This window comes from Chelonia mydas, chromosome 1 (genome assembly GCF_015237465.2).
Source record: "Chelonia mydas isolate rCheMyd1 chromosome 1, rCheMyd1.pri.v2, whole genome shotgun sequence".
NCBI classification, from domain to species: Eukaryota; Metazoa; Chordata; order Testudines; family Cheloniidae; genus Chelonia; species Chelonia mydas.
Window position 1 is genome coordinate 55523867 of NC_057849.1, and position 18962 is coordinate 55542828.

At 45.7% G+C, this 18962-nt stretch overlaps 1 protein-coding gene and 2 long non-coding RNA genes across 10 annotated transcripts in view; 2 read left to right on the forward strand and 1 right to left on the reverse strand.

Annotated features, from left to right (window-relative positions):
* LOC122463380 overlaps positions 1-3889 on the forward strand; it is a 20396-nt gene extending 16507 nt beyond the window's left edge. Inside the window, exon 3 of the long non-coding RNA XR_006286666.1 lies at positions 3760-3889. This is a non-coding gene — a long non-coding RNA (uncharacterized LOC122463380). The remainder of the gene's footprint in view (positions 1-3759) is intronic.
* LOC122463378 lies at positions 1724-17935 on the reverse strand. The gene is made up of 2 exons (XR_006286663.1): positions 17824-17935; positions 1724-5454 (listed from the first exon to the last, which is right to left on the reverse strand). It is a non-coding gene; the product is annotated as an uncharacterized LOC122463378 (long non-coding RNA).
* INTS6 (integrator complex subunit 6) overlaps positions 17610-18962 on the forward strand; it is a 75857-nt gene continuing 74504 nt past the window's right edge. For 4 of the 8 annotated variants that reach the window (XM_037893228.2, XM_043532589.1, XM_037893215.2 and 1 more), the window contains exon 1: positions 18310-18946. In XM_037893228.2, the coding sequence (XP_037749156.1) occupies positions 18836-18946 (111 nt within the window). In that variant the 5' untranslated portion in view covers positions 18310-18835. Of the gene's footprint in view, positions 18947-18962 lie in introns of all 8 variants that reach the window. The other 4 variants (XM_043532582.1, XM_037893211.2, XM_037893220.2 and 1 more) reach the window with 4 other exon arrangements.

An 18962-nucleotide genomic window follows, 5' to 3' on the forward strand; every position in this document is an offset into this window, starting at 1 on the left:
CATGGCTGAGTGTGCACAACAGGGTCTACATAGATCATTTAATGTGTAACGCATTAGTGCACCTCACAAACTACACACCCATACTGAGCATTATCCCACAGTGTAGACAAGCCCTTAGTTATGCCCTCAGAGTTATGTACTCTCCATTGTGGTTCAGATTCTTCAGCCAGAGCACAATGAAAAGGCTCTGGATGACAAAACAAAACAAAACAAAAAAAACCCACCATGAGCTTCAAATACTACACTTAGGTTTCCCATCCTAAGAAAATGAGGCTGGCTGTCTCTGAAGACAGGCCAGGGAACGTCAGAGTGCAGCCCCTTCAAAGGTCATCAGTCTGCAAAGCCATTTAGCTTCACTGTGCTCCGGTGCTAGGGAAGCTAAAACAGCCTTTGAAATTGGTCAGCACCAATTACAAGCCAGGAAACCGGTGATGAAGGTTTTGAGAAGTCAGTACTTTAGGATAGGGCTGAAGAATACAAAAACCCCAAAACTGCTAGCCAGCTCTCTCAATGTTCTTTTCTCAGCACCCAAAGACCTTTGGAAAATGGAAGGTATTGGATAGGTCTCATTTTTGAGATGAGTACCTGCAACTCCCATCAAAGTTAAAGGGAGATGCAGTTGCTCCTCACCTCTGAAAAAAAATCGGACCCTAAAGTTAACAGTTGTACTTTTGGTTTTCATTCTTCTCTGGTTAACCTCTTCCAGGAATTACTCACCCTGTGATGGCCATCTAAGCTACCATGAGTTGTAAGAAGGAAATGATGTGGCTTTCTTAAGAACTGCTAAAGAATTTTTTAGGGGAAATAAATCCCTGTACTGAAAGTAATGGAAAAGTGAACAAATAAATAGACAGCATACAGATGTCACAAGCTACAGGAAGTTTAGAGAACAAAAAATGATTTATAAAGAAATATTAATAGAACTGTGTGTGTGTGTGTATATATATATATGTGTATATATATATAGCGAGAGAGAGAGAGGGAGCACAACTGGCAAAACAAAGGGCTAGGATAACTACAAGTAACTACTGAAAGAGTGTAAACTGGGATTGTTTAGAGTGGTCTAAAAGGGTATACTGTAGCTAGGAGTAACAGGATAAAATTAAGCAAAGGAAACATTAAGCAGAATATCGGGCAAAAAATCTTAATAGTAAGAATCTACTCCACTGTGGAAGCTATGGAAGTTTTATCAATTGTGTTATTAAAAACTGGATAAAACAAAATCCTGAAAAATATTCTACATGAAACAGGGAAGATGGACAAAATCAAATAGCTCTATTTCCGTCTCTAATTTCTTTGATCTATACAGTCTCCCTCATAGCGTATCTTCTATTCAAGATGGCAGTATATCACAAAATAATTTTGATAAGAACATACTGTGATTTTGTAAGAGGATTATGATCACACTTGTATCAAACAAGAAGTGGAGAAACTGGATTATAATGTAAAATTTATTCAACAACAAATCTGATACCAAAAATACCATTTTGAATACATTTTCAAGTTAACATTAGTAAGAAAGGCTTTATTTCAAAAGTGTATCTTTATACACTGATTCTCTAAAGTTACCCTAAGATTTGCAAGGTTGGGTTTTTTTAGACTGTCAGACTTCTTTTTAACTGGACACAATCAGTCCACATTTCAGAAAACAAATTACATAGCTTCAGATACTACAGCTGCTACTCAGTTTCTCAGACAAATTTTGTGATTAACAATTTTTTTCCTCCCTTGTTGTTGTGTGAAAGCCACAGAAACAAATGGGGAAAATGGCTCACTATATATGATATATGCAATATGCTCTCAAATGTATACAGTAAACAAAACAGAAAAAAATGGATTTCTTTCTCTCGTCGTTCAGTTATAAAATAGGTGTTACTTGTCACAATAGTAGGTGTGACATTCTCTAGGTACAATCTGGACTGTTCAACAGCTGTGTCCCCTGACTCTTTAGTCTAAGGTGCTTTTACACTGCTTTGCTGTAAGAGCCACCACTCCCTAGTTCTGCTCATTTGCAGACATTAGCACAAAACTTGATCCAAACGATATAGTATTGAGTTCTACTAGTTAGCCACTCATGAATTACATCCGGGGCAACACCAGCAAATTCTTAGTTCCAGCCTTGTTCCCCAGAAATGTGCATCTTGTATTGCTCAGTACCCTCCTGAACAGTACAAGCTCATAGAAAGTCTGTCATCTCATCAAAGGAAAATGTGTATGCACCAGCTTTATTATCTCAAGCGGAGGTCCCCAGACATTTCAATATAAACACACACTGGTATAGATAAAACAAGTTTATTAACTACAGAAAGATAGATTTTAAGTGATTACAAGTAATAAGGCATAAAAGTAAAAATTGGTTACAAAGAAAATAAAAGATAAACATGAAAGCTAATACCTAACTGACCAAGCTAAGTATAATTAAAAACAAAGAGGTCTGTATCACCAGAAGCTGCAGTAAATTTCAAAGGCTGGGTCTCCTTCCAGCGTGGGACCCCTCCCCCAGTTCAGAGTCCTTCAGGTGTTCGTTGATATCATGAGCAGAGAGATGGGCAGAGGGGAGGTGAAGGTCACAGTTTTTATACCCCTCTCCCCACTTTGAGGATTACCCTAGCTTGGGTGGAGGTGACAAGCAGTCTCTTGTGTAAGTGAGGTTTGGATCATCCCTGTGATGAAATGTATATTTCTTGTTTATCCCTTCTCCCGTGCTGGGTGTTGGTCTGTCCTTTGTTGTCTCTGAGGAACTAATTATGGGCATTCCCCAGAATTAAGACATACTTTAATAACATCTTACAGTTAAATCCCGTATCTTTACACACCGTGTTGTTACACACATTTTGACAGGACAATGATGTTCAGCAGATTGTGAGTTTTCAAATGATACCTCATAAGGCATACTTTGTACAAAATACATCAAATCTTATTAAAGTGGTGAACGTGGGGTACAGGATGTCTCAGTATAAAAATATTTTTTCAGACAGAAATGTGATTTTTAAATTAAGAGTGTTCCTTTATGTTGCAAATAAAACAAGTGACTATCACACTAGCTAATTTAAACTGTATATTAGATATAAATATGCCTATTATGTAAAAAAGCTGAGAGGCCAAAAAGAGCTACATCTGTTTCAGTGATGATGTCAAGGTAACCCCTTCCTCCGATGTATGTGTTGTGATATCAGCATTTGGAGTTAGTTGCAAAGAAATCAGCTGGTGTACCTATTCCCTATAGGTATAGTTTGATTTCTATATTTGGGGGACTAGAGGGTCTTAATACTATTAATAATAGGTATAGGTCTAACTTCTGGATTTACAAACTGTTAGTGGTACTGAAATTACAATGTACTTGAAATCACAAATAGAGTTTAAGTTCATCACCCTTAATTTTTTATTTTAACTTAATTATTTGACATCTTTACCAGCTACCACTTAAAAATCAACATTAGCATAAAAACAAATTCTTGAATAAACAGAACAGAGCACTTTCATGTAACTATGAATCACATCTCTCTGGTTTTAGAGCTAAATAAACATTGTCTTAATATAGAAATACTATATTTACCTTTTAGGGCTACATAAACAGTGTCTTAATATAGAAATACTGTATTTACCTTAATGTAGATGCAATCGTCTTTCCCTTCGGTTAGCGTAAATGTCCACAATGTTCTCTGGAATCAGCTTTGCAGTTAAATCAGCTTCTAAGTGAAGAAAATCTTTCTTCTCCCGTGGTTGAATACAACCAGTTTCTAATCTATCTCATTGCAGAAAAGCTTTGTTCCAATGTGGCCATCCTGACTGGCAACGTGAGAGCTAACTGAATGAGTTTGTAACAGTTTTGGTACATAATCTGAGACATTTCTTCTTGAAGTATTTGAAAAGTAACAGGAGATTCCGTACTGGTAAAAATGTCCATTTCTCCAGCTGCAAGGTGAGGATTTACGTTGAGTAGGTATGCATATTTCTGCAAGAATGGATGAATGCCAGTTCTATCAAAACTTATGAGTGAGCCACATGCTTCAGCAATTTCCATTGATTCTTTTGAGAATCGTCTCTCTAACTCTGCAATTATGCCATCCAAAACAGGAAGGTTCAACTGCTGATGCCACCTGCTTTTTTTCAGATACAGTTACAGTCTTGGTGGTTTCCGATACATTTGTTGCCTCTTCTACACACTTTCTTTGACCCAAAGTTATTGGGACACTGAAGTCCATAAGAGCTGCAAGGCTTTTACTGCTTTTTTTCTTTTTGGTGAATGAAGTGAGTCTTCATCTGACACTGCAATGTTATGGTCTTGACAGAACTCTGTTATTTTTTTCCACATATCATTCCAGCCTTCTTCACTTCTGCATTTCTCAAAGTAGTTTTCGTTTTCTCTATGATAGGGAAGCTCTTGAAAGTGTGGTATCGATGCCTTGAAGTCCTTTGTGAGCAAAATGAACAACTTTCATAAAATGTTGAAAGATAATTAAGCATGCAATGAATGAAACTTTATGTGATAATAAAGGCCATTTGCCTCCACAGACCACTTTTCGCCTTGTTCACTCAGATCTTTTAGACACCCGCATGATGGCAGTGTACTGTGTTTTTACTGCAAACACACTTCTCCACTTACATGCCCAGTGCATATCAGTGAGCTGCACTATCTCTTGATGCTTGAGACCCAAAGCTGTCTGCATGTCAAGAAACATCTGATGGTTGGCTGGCTCCACAAACACTGAACACAATTTCTCAAGTACATTTAGAAAGACCACAGCACTACAATTTACTTTATAGTACACCATGAGGACGAGGTTGAATTTGTGTGCCATGCAATCAGATGGTCTTTCTTCATTCACTGCTGAACCCCAGCAATGTGTCCTGACATCACAGAAGCACCATCATAAGATTGAACTACTATCGGCACATTCTGTAATCCACTTCAAAGCTGTCTTTATGGCAATATGAATGATATTTGCATTTCAGGAAGACAAGTAATTGATTAAGCACAAGAAACTTTCTTTAATCTCTGGAGTTTCTGAGTATCTGATATGAACTGGAAGCTGCTCTGTCTTAAATGACCTGGCCTAATGTACAATTACAAAAAAAAAAAAAAAAAAAAGGTCTTATTCACTACCTGTATAATTTATTTGCAAACCAAATCTGCAGTACTTTATTTTGAAATTCAGGGCTTGTGTAATTAAATTAACTTGCCTGCAGTTTCTTGAAAGTTTCATCATACTTTGAAAAGAAATCACAACATTCATGGAAATTCTCTTTCAATTTAGATTCCTTTCCCTTATTGTGACCTTGAAATGGTAAACCAAGTTTCGAAAGTAATTTGACAATATCACAAACCTTAGTAAGGTAATCCCAGTTTCTCTCATTGGCACTTTTATCACTTGCTGAAAGCTTCACTGCTACTGATCCAGTTCCTTTGCTATGTTTGAAGCACTGCCACTTTTCCATACATTTCACATGAAGCTGGGAAACAGCATGTTTAGACAATTTTTCAGAGATTGTCATCCAATCCCTCACACCCTTTTTGATTAAGGTATCATCCACACAGGCTGTTTCAGAGCAGAAGTGATAGCAGGGAAAGCAGAATATAACATCTTGTTGAACAGAATGTTCATCCCAAGGAAATGTATTGTAATAGAAAACTGGAAAAGAACTATTGTGTTTCCCAAACATTCTCCTTGGAAAATCAGGCAGATGTGGTTGATTAGGCCCATTGCTTTTTCTCCAAGATCTGTAGGAACGGTTACGCTTCTCACATCATACTTCAGTCGTATCTATACTGACAGAACCTGTACTCACTGCATGCAAACATTCGTGATCCTTTTGTTCTGCTTGCAATGATAAAATGTTCAGACTCTGTAAGGATACAGCCTTTTCCTATAGCCATATTGTAAGACCTTTGCCTGCACCCATATTAAGAGAGCAGCAGCCATGAGCTGAGAAGCAGGAAGTCACATCCTCACATTCCATCTAAACTACATTAAAGCAATGTAATATCAGGCTGTTAAGAAGGCAATATCTCGCTTTTAAGGTAATAGCACCCACTATCACCAGATAAAGAAACAGATCTTAAGATGGTTAAAGAAAACTTAGTTTGATAACATTCTGTCTGGCAAGAAATCACTTAACAATAGTTGTGGTTGTGAAATCCTCATTTCTTTATTGTTTTATCTTTATGGTCCCTACTTCTCTATTGTTTGTCTGTATGATCGGTCTGGTTCTTTGATTGTTTCTGCCTGTTACATAATATACACCTAGCAAAATTAATTATGTAACGTGGTGGGATGATTAGGTTAGAGAATTTTGTTACAATATGTTAGGATTGGTTAGTAAAATTTTAGTAAAATGATTGGTTAAGGTACAGCTAAGCAGGACTCAGGTTTTACTATATAAACTGGGGTCCAAAAGGAAGTTTTTTGGGAACCAACTCCAGGACACAGCCCAAAGATCAGAGCTGCCAGACCTCAATACCCTGCCAACGACTTCAGGCAGAAACTTGAGTCAGTCCGTCCGTGTCCCCCCCCCCAGTATGACCTGATCCTGATTGGCCATCAAGAAAAGTTCATCTGTCTTATTGGGAGTGGTGAGCATTGTATGGGTAGCGTGTGCATTTTGTTTTGGTAACTGTTAATAAATAGAGGTTAAGTAGGATATTACTATGTAAGGCTCTTTCACTGGTAAAAGACCCTGTAAACCCGCAAAAAATTAAGCCCTGAGTCCACAGGGAATGGGTGTTTACCTGGAACCAAGAATAGAGCCCGGAACCCAGAATAGAGCCCGGAGCCCACAGAGGGGTAAAGTTAGGTGCCTTTCACCTCAAGCCCAAGGAACTGGGAAAGAATGCGGGTGCCTAAATTAACCGGGTTACGCCTGGAGCCCTAGGAACTAGGTAGACGTCGAAGCCTTGTGCCCTAGGAACTAGGTAGAGATTAGATGTCCTAGAGTGTGCAAGTGACAGAGAATTTGTGCAGGTAACAACCTGAGTCAGGCAGTGGCAGGGCCCAGTCTGGAGGTGTTGTAAAATCCTGCAGTGAATCAGTCACTGATGGTTCAAGAGTCACTTGTCAGAAAAATCTTCCGAATATCCATTTTAGCTTGTCTCAGTTTTAGATAGGTCCATTTAATTATTTTATTCTAAGTTAAAACTTTAAAAGGTTAATTTCAACATTTTATTAGTGTTTACTGAATAAGCTGAACTAGGATGTTCAACTTTCACTCAGAAGTGATTGCTCCCTTTGTGATCCATGACTGTTGTTTGCATATTATATGAAAACTTCACGCACGGCTATGTGGTGTGGTGTGCTATGTGAGACAGAAAGCACTTAACAGAAAATTTAATGTTTCATCAGTGCCTTTTACATGCAACTCTTGCTGGAGTGTCACTTTGATGTGATTCCTTTTTTCCCTCCCGAAACTCCAGTCATGCTTCAGCTGGTTGTATGCATGCCTCATTTATACATCTGTCTTTCTTTCATTGCATGTTGGTTCCTCCCAAACTTCAGAGTACAGGCAATGCTGTATTTATTGCAAGAAGAAACAATGTTCACAGAAGTGATAAACTGCTAATGAAAAAATAAATCTCATTTTGTATGCTACATGTACATAAATTCAGATGAAACTACTCAGAATTCACAACAAGAGAAAACTAGCAAAACACTGTTGGGGGCGGGCACTTGCACCCAAGATGAGGGTGATCAGCTCCTTTCTCTAATCAGACAGGCAGTGATTGGGGGGGGAGGAGTCCTCTTCATTGTACTTCTGTGATGGTCACATGCCTGGAGGAGCTTCACCCGCCTTTGGACACACTTCACCCACATAAGCCCCAGAGTTCACCCAGCTGTGTTCTGAGCAGTGCTTTGGGATGCGGGGGGAGCAGGAGTGCCTACGTGGAGGAGGAAGCCCCTGGAAACATGACTCCCCTCCCCTTCTGCCACACACTGATGGGACTCGGTTGCAGTGGGCAGATCCCATGAGCATCACTGCCAAGGAGGGAGTGCTTCTGGCAGGCTTTAGAGCAGTGGTCACCAACTAGTAGATCGCGATCGACTAGTCAACCCAGGAGCCTCTGCCAGCTGACTGCAATCTCCAGCCACTAAAAGTCTGGTGGCACAGCGGGGCTAAGGCAGGCTTCCTGCCTGCCCTGGCCCCGCGCCACTCCTGAAAACAGCCAGCACGCCCCTGTGGGCTGTGGGGTTAGAGGGGAGAGCAGGGGTCTCCGTGCACTGCTCTTGCCTGCAAGCACCGCCCCTGCAGCTCCCATTGGCCGGGAATGGGAAACTGCAACCAATGGGTGCTGCGGGGGTGGTGCCTGCAGGGAAGGGGCAGCGCATGACGCCAAGTTCCCCCCCGACGGCCCGTAGGGGCATACTGGCTGTTTATGGGAGTGGTGCGGGGCCACAACAGGTAGGCAGCCTGCCTTAGCCCTGCTGCACTGCCGACTGGGAGCCGCCCAAGGTAAGTGCTGCTCGGCGGGAGCCCTCAATCCTCCCGCACCCCAGCCCTGAGCCCTTCCCAGAGCCAGCACCCTGAACCCCCTCCTGCACCCCAACCCCCTGCCCCAGCCCTGAGCTCTCTTCTGGAACCAGCACCCCGTACCCCCTCCTGCACCCCAACGCCCTGCCTCAGCCCTGAGACCCCTCCCGCACCCCAACACTCTTCCCCAGCCCGGAGTCCCTTCCTGCACCCAAAATCCATGCCCCAGGCTCAGCCTGGAGCCCCTTCCCAGACTCCGAACTCCTCAGCCCCAGCCCAGAGCCTGCACCCCAGCCCCAGCCCACAAAGTGTAAAGCGCTCACTTTATATTATTTTTTATTACAAATAGTTGTACTGTAAAAATGATAAAAGAAATAGTATTTTTCAATTCACTTCATACAAATACTGGAGTGCACGCTCTTTGTCATGAAAGTGCAACTTACCAAAAAAATCTTCATTTGTAACATGACTGCATTCAAAAACAAAACAATGTAAAACTTTAGAGCCTACTCAGTCCTACTTCGTGTTCAGCCAATCTTTAAGACAAACAGGTTTGTTTATATTTACGGGAGATAATGCTGCCCGCTTCTTATTCACAATGTCACCTGAAAGTGAGAACAAGCATTCACATGACACTTTTGTAGCCGGTATTGCAGGGTATTTACGGGCCAGATATCCTAAACATTCGTATGCCCCTTCATGCTTCGGCCACCATTCCGGAGGACATGCTTCCATGCTGATGACGCTCGTTAAAAAAATAATGCGTTAATCAAATTTGTGACTCAACTCCTTGGGGGAGAATTGTATGTCTCCTGCCCTGTGTTTTACCCGCATTCTGCCATATATTTCATGTTATAGCAGTCTCGGATGATGACTCAGCAGATGTTGTTCATTTTAAGAACACTTTCACTGCAGATTTGACAAAACGCAATGAAGGTACCAATGTGAGATTTCTAAAGATAGCTACAGCACTTGACCCCAACATTTAAGAATCTGACGTGCCTTTCAAAATCTGAGAGGGATGAGGTGTGGAGTATGTTTCAGAAGTCTTAAAAGAGCAACACTCCAAAACTACAGAACCCGAACCACCAAAAAAGAAAATCAACCTCCTGCTGGTGGCATCTGACTCAGATGATGAAAATGAACGTGCATCAGCCCGCTTTGGATTGTATCGAGCAGAACCCATCATCAACATGGACGCATGTCCTCTGGCATGGCGGACAAAGCACAAAGGGATATCATTAGCGCATTTGGCACATAAGTATCTTGCAATGCCAACTCCAACAGTGGCATGTGAATGCCTGTTCTCACTTTCAGGTGATATTGTAAACAAGCAGGCAGCATTATCTCCTACAAAAGTAAACAAACTCGTTTGTCTGAGTAATTGGCTGAACAAGAAGTAGGAGTGAGTGGACTTGTAGGCTGTAAAGTTTTACCTTGTTTTATTTCTGAGTGCAGGTTTTTTTTTTTTTGGTACTTAATTCTACATTTGTAAATTCAACTTTCATGATAAAGAGATTGCACTACTACAGTACTTGTATTAGGTGAATTGAAAAATCTTGTTTCTTTTGTTTCTTTTTTACAGTGCAAATATCTGTAATAAAAAATAATATAAAGTGAGCACTGTACACACTTTGTATTCTGTGTTGTAATTTAAATGAATATTTGAAAATGCAGAAAACATACAAAATATTTGAATAAATGGTAATCTATTATTGTTTAATCACACAGTTTTTTAATTGCGCGATTAATCGCTTGACAGCTCTATTAGAAAGTTTGATACCACAATCGAAAGACATAGACTGATCTACAAGGACCTATATCCTTTCCTTCCACCATTTGGCTATCACCTCTTTCTTTCTTTGATGCCTGAACTAGAACTGCTGTTACACAAGGGTTATTCAGTTCAATTTCAGTCCTTGCCAACTCCTCCATTCCTGTCCCTTTTCAGATATGCCTCTCACAAGATACTACTAAAGCAAGAAGCAGATATCCTTCTACAACGTGCTGCAATGGAGAGGGTACCCTCTTCTCCCCAACAAGGGGTTTTACTACTATTAATTCCTTATCCCGAAACAGAAAGGAGGATGGTGTTCCATTCTAGATATCAGATGACTCAACACATTCATCCATCACTTTAGGATCAAGGCTGGTCTCTCTAGCATTCATAATTCCTTCCCTAGATCCCGTTCAGAACTCTTGACTTAAGGATGCTTGCTTCCATCTGTCCAGCCACCCAGCTCACAGAAAGTACCGGTACTTATTTTATTGTGGCACACAGGTATTATTAGTTCAATGTGGTACTGTTCAGTCTTTCCATAGCACCAAGTGTGTTTTCCAAATGCCTGTTATTCATTGCAGCTCCTCTGTAAGGTCCCTGATTGACTCTAAGGACTCAACATTCACCCATACCTCAGCAATTAGCTGATTTGAGGCATATCTCCAAAATAGGTCACTGATGCAGTATAACTGGTTCGCCACCTCTTCTTGGTTGGCCTCAGAATCAATCAGGACACATCCACTCTCACTCCCACTCAAACAATAAAATTAACTTCTCAGCTTGGAGTCAGCAAGAGCTTATTTCCCAGAGGCCAGATTTTGTACCACACTCCACCAATTCTCAAATATACGTATCTAGGGCCCTACCAAATTCAAGGCCATGAAAAATGCATCACGGACCATGAAATCTGATTTCCCCTGTGAAATCTGGCTATTGTAGGGGAGACTGTATTTCACAGAGTTGGGCGACCAGAGAGCAGTGGCTGCTGGCCAGGAGCTCAGTTCTGAAGGCTGTGGTCCCCACCAGCAGCAATGCAGAAGTGAGGGTGGGATGGTAAGGGGGGAGGGCAGGGCTGGCCTTACAGGTGGGTGACCGCCCAGGGCGCCATAGTCAGAGGGGTGCTGTGGTCAACCCCCTCTACACACAGCCAGTCCAAGGCACCTTTAACTACCAAGCACTGGGTTTGAGGGCAGGGCTGAGGGCGCCCCAGCTAGGGGCACTAGCTGCTAGTCCTGGACAGGTTGGGGAGGGCTAGGACTTCCTCTTCCTCTGCATGGGCTGCTCCCTTGGCTGGGTCAGACCCATCTCCGGGAACCTCCCTCAGCTGCAGGAAGCTCCACCATGGCAGGCTGGGAGTCCAGCTCTGAAGGCAGCGCTGCCTCCAGCAGCAGTGAAACCTCATTTTTGCCTTGCTGCTGGCGGTGGCACTGCATTCAGAGCTGGGCATCCGGGCAGCTGCTGCCCTCCGGTTGGCCAGCTCTGAAGGCAGCAGCACACAAGTAAGGGTGGCAATGCCATGATCCCCCTACAAGATCCTTGTGACACCCCCATGACCCCTTTTTGACTCGGGTCCCTCACAGTTACTATACTGTGAAATTTCAGATTTAAATATCTGAAACCATGAAATTTATGATTTTTAAAATCCTATGACCATGAAATTGACCAAAACGGGTTGTGAATTTGGTAGGGCCCTATACATATTCAACCAAGGACTTTGGTCACGTCCAAAGGCTGTTGGACCACATAGCTATCTGCATCTTTGATGCCATGTGCCAGACTTCACCTTCAACCTCTTATGGGGCAGTTAAAAATCAGTTTATCAAGAAAACACAGCATGAATTTACAGGATGTAGTTTCCTCAGAAGCCTTATCCTCTCTTCTCTGGTGGAACGACACATGAAAAGTAAGTCAAGGCATCCTATTCACCTCACCCATCTCCTATCACAACGCTTGTAATGGGTGTCGTTAAAAAGGGATGGGGAACACACCCAGACCACCTTCAGACATAAGGTCTCTGGTTCTTTAACAGACTCATCTACATATAAATGTTCTAGATCTTATAGCCATACATTTACCATGTAGAGCGTTCCTACCCCCCCTCCAAAGGACCACAATTCAAGTCCTGACAGACAGTGCTGCACTACGTCAAGAGACAAGGGGGAGTGAGATCATCTTCCTCTCCGTCAGGACTATTTGTGACTGGTGCATTCAACATCAGATCAATCTCATAGCTGTACATATACCAGGCTTTCAGAATCACTTAGCAGATCAACTCAGCAGAAAGTGCTCATTTAGTCAAGACTGAATTTGTAGAGATTCATTGAAATCAATGGGAGTCAGAAGCCTAAATACCTTTGAAGATCTGGACCTCAGTCAAGTCTTCCTAAAAGAGGGTGTTCCTACAAGAGACATTTTTGACACCAACCTGGAGAAGTATCAAGTTTTAATCCCACCAAGGCATAAACCCAGGCTCATTTTTGGATACATTCATGATCCAGTGGAACAGAAACCTGATGTCTACTCCTATCAATTCCATTAATTTCCAGAATCCTCAGAAAAGTATGACAGGACAAAGCCCCATTAATACTGTCAGCACCAGCATGGGCACATTAGTTCTGATACAGAGAATTGATGCATCTATAAATTCAGCTGCCCATTACTCTTCCAGATTTCTGGACATTGTTTGAGAATCATGGTGTAATCCTACACCCTGGCCCATAGGCACTGACTTCCTGATTTCCCGGGGGATGCTCGACCCCCTCTCCATCCCAGGCCCCACCCCACTCCACCCCTTCCTCCAAGGCCCCACTCCCACCCCTTCCCGCCCTCTCCCCCAAGGGCACCCCATAGACAACTGGTGCCTCCCCATACTGGGGGGGCATGGTCTAAAGGGGAGGTCACATGTCCCCCTGGGCCAGCCCCCCCGCACCACTGCACTCTCCCCGCTGCATGTTACCTGCGGGGGGACACTCTGTCCTCCAACTGTACCTTCCCCACCCCCCTCCACCCCCAGCACATTCTGCCACTCTCCCCGGAGGGAGGGAACCCAGGCAGGGAGTGGGAGGGAGCCACTTCTAACACCAGCCTCTCCTGGTTGCTGCTCTGCTGCCCAACAGCTGCCTGAAAAAGCCTGGCTGGGGAGAGGTGGCTTCCATTCCCTGCCCAGGCTTGGCTGCCAGGGATAAGTGAGCCGGAAACTTGCTGGGAGGGGGTGAGGGCGCTCCGGCTCACCCACCCCCAGTCCCCAGCACATGAGCCGGGAGCGGAATCTGCCTCCCCAGCCAGGCTCTCTCAGGCAGCCGCCAGTCCACCACGCTGCAGAGCAGCATCCCAAAGGGACTAATCCCACCCCTTCCACTCCCTGGCATCTGGGGCATGTGTTGCCCAGCACTGCCCCCACGCCATTGTGTCCCCTCCCCCCCCCCAGCGCCGCCTGCATGCTGCCAAACAGCTGATTGCGGGGGATGGGAGGTGCTGGGGCGGAGGGAGAGGAATTGATTGGTGGATCCCACCGGTGGCGGGAGGCACTGGAGGGGAGGAGGAGGGGCCCACCAGTGGGTGCTGAGCACCCATTATTTTTTTCTGTGGGAGCTCTAGCCCTGGAGCACCCACAGAGTTAGTTAGTGCCTATGCCTAGGCCCATCACCCGCACATCTGACAGCACAGATGCTAGCTGCTTAAGTGCAGTATGCAGGAGTCATTCTAGAGAGGTGCAAGATATTTTGACTCAGAGCAAAAAGTCTTTTACAAGGCTAACTGATATAGCCAAATGGCAAGATCTTTCATTTTGGGCTGCTCAGCAACAACTTCAATAGTTGGAGACATCTGTTCCTGTTATTCTGGATTATTTTATTTTTCTTGAAACGCTGAGGATTTTCCATCAGATCAGAGAGGGTATATTTAGCTGCAATACATGCCCATCACCATCCAATTTGGGATCACACAGTATTTTTGCACCCACATCTTTTAAATTTCTGAAGTATCTGATCCACATTTCCACTAGAAATATAACCCTGTCACACTCAATTTGATGTTCCTGGCCCTCAGAGAAACCCAATTTGTGTCTATAGCACTATGTTCCTTTTATCATCTCACATAGTTAGTAGGTCTTGTTCACACCCTCACGGTCATACTGATTACCATTTTTGGGGTCCAGAAGGAATTTTCTCCCAATTCAGATTGACAGGGACTTTTTTTTTTTTTTTGTGCACATTCCTCTGCAGCATGGGGTGTTAGTCACTTGCTAGGATCATCTGGGTACATCTCACCAAATCAATTCCCTGCCACTGCAGGGGTTGCAAGCATTGGTGCACCTCAGTCCTTCCTGTTTTCTGCCTGTAGCACAAATAGTCTCCTGAAGGGTATAGTACCTGAGTCTAATCCAGGCTATTTGGCTCAATTCAAAGGTAGCTGGGTTAGTGGCCTGTGCCACGCAGGTCAGACTAGATCTGTTGGCCCCCTCTTGCTTTACACTCTACTATCAAGAAAATATTTTTGTTGGTTTCTCTAAGAATGAGTGAGATTGAAGTATAATGGCAGGTTTCTCTTACGCTATATTTCATGAAGACAAGGTGATTCTAAGACCTCACTCAAAGTTCTTACTCAGTGAGCTCAGACTTTCATCTGATCGGTATATACACCTAATGTTCTTTCCCAAACTTCTTTGACTCCTACAGAAGCAAAACACCATATGCCTGACTTGTTGAAAAGACTCTCTTATTACCTACATAGAACTACCTTCACAGAACCAGACCCTTCCAAAAGTCACCTTGGACACATGTAGTGTTTAGGGACAGGTCTAGAGCAGTGGATCCCAAACTTGTTCCACTGCTGGTGCAGGGAAAGGCCCTGGCAGGCCAGGCCGGTTTGTTTACCTGCCGCATCCGCAGGGTCGGCCGATCGCGGCTCCCAGTGGCTGCGGTTCACTGCTCCAGGCCAATGGGAGCTGCTGGAAGCGACACAGGCCGAGGGATGTACTGGCTGCCGCTTCTAGCAGCTCCCATTGGCCTGGAGCAGCGAACCACGGCCACTGGGAGCCGCGATCGGCCGACCCTGCAGACACAGCATGTAAACAAACCGGTCTGGCCCACCAGGGGCTTTCCCTGCACAAGCAGCGAAACAAGTTTGGGAACCACTGGTCTAGAAGGCAAGCTATTTTGACCCACAGACTCTAGAAATGCATATCAGATTGTATTAGATCTTCTGGAAACTAAATAAATTAGCTCCTTCTCAGATTAAAGCATACACAGCTAGGGCTTAAGCAACCTTTTTGATGTTTGACAAACATGTCTCTATCAGAAATTTGCAGGGCAGCCACTTGGAATTCAGTACATTTACTCAACATTACTCTCTAGTCACAGTTACTAGCTCTGAAGCTCAATTTAGTAGTGCAGCCCTACAGTCTTACCATGGCACCCAACTCCTTAGGGAGCTACTAGCCAATCATCTTCAGTGGGATTTAAGTGAGAAAAAAATTAAAAGAAAAAATCGTTAATTTGCCTTACAGTAACTTTAATTCTCCAAGGTGTTTTGTCCATATGCATCCCAGGACCCACCCTTCTTTGTTGCTACTGTGGAGTCCTTTAAACTTAGGATTCTATATTGGCAAAGGAACTAAGCGGCAGTTGGACCCACTCATTTATATCTTCAGGAGAGGTGGGGGCTGGGTGGTGGTGCAGGACACATGCATGATACTGGTGGCCAAAAGACTGCTCTTACACATGACGTGTGTATACATCTATAGCAGGATCTAAGTGGGCAAAACATCTCAAAGAATCAGAGTTACTGTAAGCAGCCATTTTTTACCTTAAAATGAGCCTGGGAAAGTGAGCTGAATAAGGCTGGGAGCTCCTGGCTTCTTTTCTGGAGGCAAGAAAGGAAGGAGCACAGCAATTCCTAAGCTTCTAGTTCTTTGGGAGTGATGGGAGCAGATCAACTGGAGCCGGTACATTTTTCACAGGAAGGGAAAATCAGATAGGGAACAGAGCAGCTCCTGAGCTGTTGCTAAATTCACAAGTGAGAAGAGAAAAGAAGCCTCTGATTTCCTACTTCTTTAAGGGTTGGGGAACAGAAAGGAAAAGCAAAAGGCCCAACTGCTGGAGAAAGAGCTGGGAGCAGAGGCGTCCAGCATACTGGTAGCAACGTTGCACTAACTGATTGGAAGTAGCCCCAGCACTACATGATTTACTGGAAGTAAGTTTAGGTTGCCTCAGCACTGACTGAGGAAAGGTTGAGAAGAGGTTAGACTGGGGTTAGCTAAAATTCATCCCCTAACCTCAACCTATTATCATTTTTCCTAGTCTAGACAAACTGTAAGACAGCCTGAGCCCCTGACAGTTTATAATTGAGATGGTTCTGCCTGTGCACTATTCACAATTTTTCACACATTAAAAACCCTAAAGTGAGCTGTAGCTCACGAAAGCTTATGCTCAGATAAATTGATTAGTCCTAAGGTGCCACAAGTACTCCTTTTCTTTTTGTGAATACAGACTAACACGGCTGTTACTCTGAAACCTAAACAAAACAGCTTGGGTTGTAAATATTTAATCCTGTCATGAGTGCAGGGGACTGGACTAGATGACCTCTCGAGGTCCCTTCCAGTCCTATGATTCTACCTTAAACTTCCGGAATGCACACTAGTTTAACTCACCACTTTAAATGGAAGAAAGTGTCATATCTTTGCTTCTGTGGCCTGGCCCTCAGATCTTGTGGCCCCACCTCCTAACCTGAGAAACAGCACAGCCTTGGCTTCTTTAAACTAAACAGGAGCAAAATCTTGCTAGTTTTTCAAGTTCTTTGAGTGGGCTCTGAGTGACTTGTGGGGTGGGAGTTTTGTTTTTATTGGACAAGTTATGTGTCACATTTCAGATCCAACTAGGGGAGCTGGAACAATATTTTACAGTGCAGGTGCTGAAAGCGAAAACCATGCATTTGGTTTTTATTACTACTTCAAGCCAAGGGATGCAGCACCCCCAGTTCCAGCACCCCTGGATCGAAGCAGAAGAAAAGTGCAGTTCTTCTAAGGTCAAAACCACAGCACTCCAAGCATGCAAGGCTGTCTCAATCTGAACGTACCGACTGTCACACTGAAAGATACAGAACTGCCCCAGCTTATTCCTCCAGAGACTGTAATACTGAATCCCGCCGCCCTCAGAAAAGGCATCTACCCCAGCTCCCCCCTCCCCAAGACATGGTTGCTACACCCCACGCCTGGCAATTGCCTCCCCCAGGAGGAGTCGCCCCGCAAAGCCTCCGTCCTTGACCCTCCCATGAGGCAGTGTCCTCCGCACGTAGAATGCAACACACACCCCGCCTCCAGTCCCTGCAGACCCTGGAACGGATGCGGGCGGACGAGCGGTCCCAGCCCCCACTATAGCTCAGGCCTAGCGGGAGCTTTCCCCGTGAACACGCCTCCCGCCCGCTCCCTGTTCCGGGTGCCCCTTGGGCCCGCCCCTGCCGGGGACTGCGTCGCCGTCAGGAAAGATCCCAGCGAGGGCTTCCCGCAGCCTGAGGGAGACTCTCTGGGCGCCTGCGTTACGGGAGCCGGAGCGGCCCGCGGCAAGCGCCGCCCCGTGACTCACTCGGGAGCCGCGCGGGGACCGGACCGAGCGGGCTGCTCGGCCAGCGCGCAGAGGACAGTCACCGCCCCGGCCGCCGGTGGGCGAGCGGCTCCCCGCGCCAGGCCCTGCCGCCTCCCAGCCCTCCAGCGCCTGCTTGCCCCGCAGAAAAGCGGCTCCCACTGTCCTCGCGCTTGGGCCCCGTCCCCGCACGTTACTCCCGAGCCGACCCCTGGGTCCTCAGCTCCCCGCAGCCAGGCACCCTGCCCCGTCCCGGCCGCGGCACCGGCCTCCTTGGCGGCCGAGACCGGCCTACGCACCCGCGGGCCCCACCCCCTTCTCGCGGCCCGCCCTGCCCGCTCCCTCCCACCCCCACCGTGCCCCATCTAGCCCCACTGAGCATGTTCCCGTGGGTTACTTCCTTCCCTGTACAAGGCAGCCGGGGCACCTATGTCATTGCTACTCCCCCTCGCTGAGGCTGCAATGCGCACGCGTATCGCTAGAACGCGTGCTCATCAACCGCCTTTCCCTTAACGGCTGGAGCCGCCTCGTTTCTCTTTCCCCACGATTTAAATATGCTAATGAAGGGTCGTCGGGAGTCCTATGGCGGAGCAGGGAGTCGGTCACGTGGCTTGGGGACGTGCCTATAGGGGGCGGCTCCCGACCTGCCCAGGCTGCCTTAAAAGCGGGCTGCGAGCGAGGAAGCGCCTCAGTTAGAGAGCGAAAGTGCCGGGGTGGGTGGGTTGTGGCTGCTCTGCCTGAAACTTCTGAGTAACATCAACAGGGGGGCCAGCGGCGGCAGCAGCCGTGCAGCCCTGTCCGCCTTCTCCTCATAAACCAGCCCGTGCAGGGCTCGAGCGGGCCCCTCACACAAAGGCGAGCAGGGCAGCTCCCTGGAGGGGAGGGCAGGGGGGTGGTGGCGGAGAGGCGCTCCTCCCTGTGCAGAGCACTCACAGCTCCTACTGCCCGCCCGTGCCCCGTGTCTGCCCCCCGCCCCGTGTCCATGTAGCCGCCGGCCCCGCTGCTGCTCCGCACTATGCCCATCTTACTCTTCCTGATAGACACGTCCGCCTCCATGAACCAGCGCACCCATCTGGGCACCACCTATCTGGACATAGCCAAAGGCGCTGTAGAGACTTTCATGAAGGTACCGGCTCTGCCTG